General features: G+C 40.8%; 1 protein-coding gene across 3 annotated transcripts in view; it reads right to left on the bottom strand.

Moving 5' to 3' along the window:
* Tmem62 (transmembrane protein 62) overlaps positions 1–8,844 on the bottom strand; it is a 32,783-nt gene that overhangs the window by 18,495 nt on the left and 5,444 nt on the right. For all 3 annotated transcript variants that reach the window (XM_021192127.1, XM_029536798.1, XM_029536799.1), the window contains 3 exons: positions 5,383–5,524; positions 2,829–2,953; positions 2,571–2,693 (listed from right to left, as the gene is read on the bottom strand). In XM_021192127.1, coding sequence (XP_021047786.1) covers positions 2,571–2,693; positions 2,829–2,953; positions 5,383–5,524 — 390 coding nt within the window. The remainder of the gene's footprint in view (positions 1–2,570; positions 2,694–2,828; positions 2,954–5,382; positions 5,525–8,844) is intronic.

Here is an 8,844-nt window from a genome sequence, read left to right as displayed (position 1 = left end):
CTGATGCCCTCTTCTGGAAGTGTCTGAAGACAGCTATGTGTGTAATTACATATAATAAATAAATAAAGCTTTAAAAAAAAAAAGGATGAGTCAAGAGGATAGTGAGTTTGGGGCTAGTCTAGGCTAAAGAGTAAGTTTTAGAATATCCTGGGCTGCAGAGTGAAAAGCTCTCTCGAAAACAAAAACAAAACAAAACACTGAACCAACCAACTGACCCAAGAAACAAACAAAAAGGAATAATAAGAAGAAACATGGTGGTGTATGTCTGTGGTCCCAGCACTCCAGAGGCATAGTCCACAGACTACTACAATGTCTAGATCAGCCTCGTCTACAAAGCCAGGATCAGGCTAGTTAGGGGCTATATATATTGAGAGTGTCCCTCAAAAGAAAACAAACAAACAAACCTACATTTTAATGCATGTGTCTTAAACTTTACATGGCATAATAATGGTAAACATCAGTGCTATAGTGGCTGAGAAGAAGGCTCGGTAGTTAAGTGTTACAGGATATTTGAACCTATTTCTAGATAGGGTATGGCCCTTAGCACACACCTTTAGTCCCTCTGCCTGGAGTACAGACACTCCCTTCATACTCACCTTTAATCCCAAACAATGACGGTAAAATTAGTCTGTAGAAGGAAGGACCCATGCTTGAAAATGACGTCTAATAAAGTGGCAGAAAAGTGACGAATCAGAGAAAGATTTGACAGAATAGGAAAGAGAAGCTACTTAAGGGAGAGACAGACAGTACAGGAAGAGAGTGTAGCACAGGATACAGCAGAGGTCAGGGAGAGCAGTGCAGTAGAGTTGAGAGGGAGTGCAGAGCAGCACAGAGGGGGAGAGGGAGGCAGGTTTACCAGGAGAGTTTCACAGAGGCAGGATGAAAAGAGAACGAGCCAGAGAATGAGGGGCCAGTAAGTTAGAACAGATTTCCAGAATTAGTGTGAGGCCAAGCAGAGCAATTCAGTCAGAGGCTGAGAGAAAAGCCGGATTGAATCAGTCAGCTGGGAGAGGAGTTTGAGCCAGAACAGCTGAGTTGAACCAGCCAGGTAGAGTTCAGAAAGCTGGAAAGGGTGAGCTTATTCAGCAGCAAGTCTTAGAAGTTAAAAACATTCTAGGCCTACATTAGATTATACAGTGGCTAGAAGCTTCCAGGTCTAGGCCTAGGTTAGCAGATGGAGGCAGTAAGCCTCCCAGACAGTTACAGCAGGAGAATAAAAGTTACATTTACAGTTAAATGCACTTTCTCCTGGCTCCTAGCATCCACATGGTGGTTCACAAGCATCCCTAACTCCAGGTCCAGAGATGATCTGATGATCTGTTCCCCATTCTGACCTTGCAAAGCATTCACATAAACTGAATATACCTAATTTTAAAATTAAAAATAAACTGGATGTAGTGGCACATGCCCATAATCCTAGCACTCAGGAGGCAGAGGCAGGCAAATCTATGAGTTACAGAACATCCAGGTTACACACACACACACACACACACACACACACCCTGTCTCAAAAACAAAACAAAAACAAACAAACAAAAAACCAAATGGGGCTGAAAAGATGGCTCAGCGGGTAAGAGCACTGACTGCTCTTCCGAAGGTCCTGAGTTCAAATCCCAGCAACCACATGGTGACTCACAACCACCCGTAATAAAATCTGATGCCCTCTTCTGGTGTTTCTGAAGTCAGCTACAGTGTACTTAAGATATAATAAATAAATCTTTTAAAAAAACAAAACAAACAAACAAAAAAACAACAAAAAAGCAAAACAAAACAAACAAAAAATAAACAACCAAATGGGGCTGAGGCTGAAAAGATGGCTCAGCAGGTAAGAGCACTGACTGCTCTTCCGAAGGTCCTGAGTTCAACTCCCAGCAACCACATGGTGGCTCACAACCATCTGTACAGCTACAGTGTACTCATATACATAAAATAAATAAACAAAACTTTGAGTAAATAAAAAGTAATAAAAATACTGTTAGAACAAGTTTTAGATAATGGAAATGATTATCAAATACATACTAATAACTTATCAGAGCCTAGAGTCACCTGAGATGGGTTTGTAGGCATGCCTAATTTTAAGTGGAGTAGAAAGAGTGCCCCATCCCCACTGTGGGTGCCATGCCCTAGCTGGGATCAAGGATGGCGGAAGGGAAGAGCTAAGCATTCTGTCTTCTGCTCCTGACTGTGGACGTGAGAGCACCAGCTGCCTTGCCCTCCTCAGCATAACGGACTGTCTCCTCGACCTGTGAGCCAGAGTAAACTCTTTTTCCCTTAAGTAATTTTGTCAAAGTATTTAACCACAGCAACAAGCAAAGAAATACATGTTACTTTAAAAGAACGAATATTGAGTTTGGGCTGCTGTACACCTGAGATCTCAGGATGTGGGAGTCTGAGGCAGAAGGATTAAAGAGTAGCCTGGGCTACATGGTAAGAACTATCCTTCAAACTAACAAACTAAACTAACAGAATTATCTCAAGTTATTCCTGGGATCACCCATCTTATTAATAATAAAGTGTCACTACTTTTAGCAAAATCTGTGTAAGTTTCCCTTGTAGGGAAGTTTCCTCACCTTCTGTTGTCTTTCCAGTCTCCCACTTCAAGTTCCAGCGTGCCTGTGAAGTGACGGGTGTGTAGAACAGGCATCAGCCCACCAAGTGTATGGAGGTGCCCACACAGATAAGCTGTAGCGGAACTACACAACAAAAAAAAACAAACAAACAGGATAAACGAACAAAGGCAATAAGAAAGTCTCTTCAGGAAAATAAGTGGGCTCAGCAGTGGGAAATAACCAGAAATAACCAATTCTTGTTCTACAGATTTGTCTCACCCCATTACTGTCCGGATCCCTGGGGATGGAGACATGATAGTTGATGTTGTAAAGTGGCCAAACCAAATCGTCTGGTTGCTCTGACTACTTTTCTTGGAAAACGATAAGAGTTCCTCCATCTGTTTCTAAAATGGGAGAAAAATAGAAGGATCTCTAACTTGGGGCTCAGGTTAAAATCCAATGCTGGCAAGTTAAACATTTCCCCTAAAGTTTATAACAATAATCTCGTTGTCTCTGTGACCCCAATTCTACTAGGTAATGACCTGAATGGATCTCTGTCAGTTCCAAACTGTTTTCATTTACTTTATAATCCATTTGATTCTAAGGTGACTGTAGTATGTTGGACAAGCACCACCTGTGTTTGATGTATAAAAACTGAAGACTACATCAGTTCATCTTTTCAGGGCTGGGGATTTAGCCCAGGGGTAAAGCTTTAGCCTTGTGGCCTGCATGAGGCCCGGGGTTCAATCCCCAGGGTCAGGAATGGAGAGAATAATTATCCCCTTAATGAGACAACTAATCTTTTCAGTTTTGTGTACTACTACATCACAATTTTTTTTTTTGGTTTTTCAAGACAGGGTTTCTCTGTATAGCCCTGGCTGTCCTGGAACTCACTTTGTAGACCAGGCTGGCCTTGAACTCAGAAATCCGCCTGCCTCTGCCTCCCAAGTGCTGGGATTAAAGGCGTGCGCCACCACGCCCGGCTCACAATTTTTAAAAGAGACAATAAACCACAATGCTAAAAATGCACATATGTTATTCATCCACACACATACACCTAAATGTTCTTAACAGCTCTATTCATATTAGTCAAATATCGGAAACTCCAAAAAAAGTATAACACAATGGAATACTACTCAGCAGTGAATAGGTAAGAACTATGAATGGACACAGCCACATACCTGCATCTCAGAAGCATCACACTGAGAATAAGAAATCAAACCCAAGAGACTATTCTGTATGGTCACATTTACCTAAAATCTAAAACTATGCTGATAGAAAAAATCATTTGTACCGTGGGAGTAAAGACCCTGCAGGAAAACTTTGTAGGGTGGTAATGTGCCCCAAGCCTTAACTGTGTGAGAGTTATAACAGCATCCACATTTGTAAAGTCTTCAAACACTTACTATATATAAACCACCTCATGATATTGACTTCAAAACTTAATTTGCACATATATAATACACATATATAATATATACTTATAATGTCTGTAACACACTTACAGTAATGAATTTCCAAGCCTTACCCTCAGATTTGTAATTTAGTAAAACTGGGGTAAGACTAGGAAGCCTCTGAGGTTGGAGAGATGGTCCAGTGGTGAAGACCACTGGCTCTTCTTGCAGGGGACCTGAGTTCCCACCACCCACATGATGGTTCACAACCATTTGTAATTCCAGTTCCAGGAGCTCTAACATCCTCTTCTGGCCCCCATGGGCATTGCGTGCAATTGGTCCACATAAAAACATGCAGGCAAGACACTTATACACATAAGACAAAATAAATAAACCTAAAATAATAAAATAATAACAAAAGACCAGGAATTCTGCATTGGGTAACATTACAATTGGTTTTTATGTACTTAGTCTGTACACTGTATCTTTAAAACTCTATCCTGAGAAAAAATTTTAATATAACTTCACCAGCTCACTAAAGGCACTTGGTAATTGGGAAATACAACATAACTTTATCCTGTGTTCTTTATTTCTAGAGCCTTCACATAACTCTGAATTTCTTTCAGTCTTTGTCAAATCTTGTTATTCACTATAATTTTTTCTATACTGGTCATATGCTTCAACAGTAAATGAAACACTCAAGGACTTTCTTGATCTTATTACTTTATACTCTTATAAACAGGCACATGTGTCTCATGTAAGAATGTGCTCATCAAATAAGGACCTACCTGGCATCTGTTGTACCAAGACATAACAAGAGCTTCTCATATGTGGTTGTTTTTTTTGTTTGGTTTGTTTGGTTTTTCGAGACAGGGTTTCTCTGTATAGCCCTGGCTGTACTGGAACTCACTCTGTAGACCAGGCTGGCCTCAAACTCAGAAATCTGCCTGCCTCTGCCTCCCCGAGTGCTGGGATTAAAGGCGTGCACCACCACCACCTGGCTCATATGTGCTTTTATAAATGACAGTTTTTCACTTAGCCTAGACAAAATGTTTAAGTTGTTCTCTATTTAGAAAAATATAGACCACTAATTAATATTGGCAATTGTGGGAATTTAACAATAGTACACCAAGCTATATGCTCTATAGCTTCTTGAGTACATCCTATACTTAATCCATGCTTAATAAACATTTGCTAAATGAATATAAAAAGTGAGGTGCTTCCTTCCCAACCGTTGGAAAAGAATAGAGACAGTAGTAACAATTCTGAAATCACTAGTAGTTTCTAGACATATTTGTAGCCACAGTGAAATTTTTCTTGAGCATACCTAGATGAGAATATGGTTATTCAAGGTAATGAAATGACCCAAATATATTTATTTTTAAGAAAAAATAAAACCAGGTAAGCTGCAAATGGAAGTGATTTTTTTCAAGTCATACCTCATCTAAAATGCCAAAGAAGTTATAGGGTCTCTTAGGCCCTGGCCTTTGGGTGGCATCCACAGAGATGAAAGAATAGTTGCCAAAGGGAGTGCTGTGGATGTGATGGAAAGAGCCGTCCTTACGCACAGCAGAGTACTTCCTAAAAACACAGACAGCAAGGCTTTAGGTGATGGAAAGAGCCGTCCTTATGCACAGCAGAGTACTTCCTAAAAACACAGACAGCAAGGCTTTAGTGAGATTATAAAAAGAGTGAGCTTCATGTGAGACCAGCAATAAAGGCTCATTAAGAAAAAATTCCTTCTAGTCAACAGAATAGATCTCTGGCCTGTACTGAAACCAATCATTCCAACTGGGCTGCAATCAGTCATTTGGCCAAGAGACCACCCTGGGAAGGCAGAATCGTTTTAAGCCATGCCAAAGAGAGATGCATTTTTTCATTTATTTATTTATTTATTTATTGGCTTTGGGCAAGTGATGTGTTTGGTTTGGTTTGGTTTGGTTTGGTTTGGAGAGAGGGTTATACTACATAACCCTGGACGGTCTGGAACTCACGCTGTAGACCAGGCTGACCTCAAACCCAGAGATCTGTTTGCCTCGGCCTACTGAGTACTCAGGTTAAAGGCAAGTGCCACCATGTCTGGCTCTGGGATAATTTCTTCTTTAATGAGATAACTGTGCATTTTCTTCCCAAGATTCTCAATGCTCAGTGTAGTGACTAGGAGCCACCATGGATAACTACCTGTCTGAGGCCCAAGTTAGACGCGTACAGCTCTTCACTTTCTTTCTTCGTCTCTATTCTTCAGATGCTGGCCAGGACCTAAGAGTGCTTTTTCTGATCCCTGGGCTTTCTGGCTCTCTGATGCTCACTTGCCACCATGTGACTGCTTGCCCACCAGGGAGGCTTAAATGACATGGCTTTTTTTTCCTTCTCTCTCCGTTTTCTTCCAGGCAACTGCTGAGATTTACAGTCTGTCAGCCCTGAGTGCTTTTCTTTTAAATCCTAACAAAATTGTACTTGAGATATATATTTTTCTGTTCCAAATATCTCACCAGATCTTTTCCATTTGAAAGAAAAGTTCACTAAACTATGCTTTCACTTAATAAAAGGATTGCATTTCAACATTTTTCTCTTGTTATCTCCGAGGACTCATCTAAATTAATTAATCCAGGACAACACACAAAGTCACCAAGTGATGCACAGGTGGTGACTATCTTAAACAGTCCCCTAAACATTCACAACACAAATCAGAGTCCAGTGAGCTACTATTTATCAGTCTCTAAAACTTGAGTTGGGACTAGAGAAATGGCTCAGTGATTAAGAGTACATACAGAGCCGGGCGTGGTGGCGCACGCCTTTAATCCCAGCACTTGGGAGGCAGAGGCAGGTGGATTTCTGAGTTCAAGGCCAGCCTGGTCTACAAAGTGAGTTCCAGGACAGCCAGGGCTGTACAGAGAAACCCTGCCTCGAAAAACCAAAAAAAAAAAAAAAAAAAGAGTACATACAGTTCTTGCGGAGGCCTTAGTTAGTGCCTATGACCTATGCCTTGCCCTTCACTAAAGCCTGATAGCACCAGGGGATCCAACACACTCTTTTGACTCTACAGGCAGCTGTACTCCAATACTCACACCCACAGAAATGCCTGATTTAAAATCTTAAAATAAATCTTTAAAAAAGACCAAATCTATCTTCAGTGAGGGGGCTAGCAAGAGGGCTCAGCAGAAAGAGCATTTGCTGCTCTTGTAGAAGAACTGAGTTCAGCTATTAGCCCTTATATGGTGGCTCACAACTTCCTGTAATTCTAATTACTCTATGTAATTCTTACTCCTTCTGACCATCAGGTTAGCACAGGGCCTATATACATATATGCAGACAAAGCATCCATATACATAAAATAAAAAAAAATAATTTTGAAAACCTTCAGTGAGGATTAGCAATGTAGTGCAAGGGTAGGTAGGTAGCCTTGGATCAGATACCTAGCATAATGTTAAAATATTAAAAAATATTAGTGAGAGCTTGTTGAGTATATATTAGAAGTCTGGAAGCCTTGGTATGGGGAGATACGGAAGGTATTTACTTCTTGAAAAGGGCCTAAAGGAGTTCAATCTGTAAGGAAGCTTGCAAGGTAAGTCATCAAACTAGGAGGACACTGATAGTCTAGAATCACGTACATAAATTTTCTGGCTTCTAAAATATACATTGGTGATATATACAGGATCCACATCTAATAATGAATGTCCTTAGTATCTTAGGTGTCAAGCATATTCAGGTATCCATGAAGTAAGAGGGTGAAGAATGGAAAGGATATGTATCCATTATTTATTGAATAAATAAAAAAGAAAGCATGGATTCTACTGGAGGTATGTTGAGCATACAGAGGTCCTTGTACTCACAAAGAAGTACTAAGAAACCCAGGAACGTTAACACACAGGGTTAACACACAGGGTTCTCTCCTCAGCGGAGGAAAGAAAATCAAATCCCTGCATTCCATCCAGAAAGCTGAGAGTGGAGGTTGCTAATGACCTGGTGACCTTTTTGCTATATGAAGGGACAGCCCTCATCCAGGTTCTTCCCTCCCTAGACCATTGCCTGTCCTTAGGGCAGATGTCACATGTACTTTAAGGCATGCTGACCTCTGCTATCTGTCAGAGACCACAGTACATTCTAGGCCTTTCAGCTGTAGAACCCACCCTCATGGTCACATGTACTTTGTAATAGCTGCTATGTAATCACACCCTACACTTTATGGTGCATCTGGAATTGGACTCATTGGACTGACTATTGCCCAGAAATCTTTCCCTAGATTGTACTGTGTTTTAAATGTGCTGACAATGGACTGCCTGGCAATCAATTCTCCAAAGTCTGTTCCAAGTTGACAAAGTCAATCTGCATGGGGTTTTCACGCTTCTCTTCATGTAGTTTGCCTCCCTATATGACACCTGCAGGGACCCTCCCCCACTCCCCAGATGTGCACTTATAATATTCAAATTTTACAGCTTTATTTAAAAAATAGGTACCTTTTATCCAAGTGTCTTATGTAATAGCAGTACTCAATATGCAAGACTTAGAAACAAAGTTTCAAACTTTAACATACATATTTAAAGCTACATGTAACTACTTTATACAGAGTCTATTTGATGTTAACATTGTTTTCTTCTTTTCAGACAGTGTTTCACTGTGTAGCTCTGGCTGTCTTAGAACTCACTATGTAGACCAGGCTGGTCTCAAAATCATGGAGATTCTGCCTGCCTCTGTCTCTGGGACTAAGGCATGTGCCTGCTGCTGTGGCAGGCTTGCACAAGGCCCTAGGTTCGATACCTAGCACAACAACAAAAATCTGAAGTAAAGTACTTTATTAAAAATATACTCCTTGAGTTCGAGGCCAGCCTGGTCTACAGAGTGAATTCCAGGACAGCCAGGGCTACACAGAGAAACCCTGTCTCGAAAGACCAAAAAAAAAA

The sequence above is a fragment of the Mus pahari genome, chromosome 3 (assembly GCF_900095145.1).
Source record: "Mus pahari chromosome 3, PAHARI_EIJ_v1.1, whole genome shotgun sequence".
NCBI lineage: Eukaryota > Metazoa > Chordata > Mammalia > Rodentia > Muridae > Mus > Mus pahari.
Note: the sequence above shows the minus strand (reverse complement) of the source record. Positions and strands in the feature narration are given on the sequence as shown.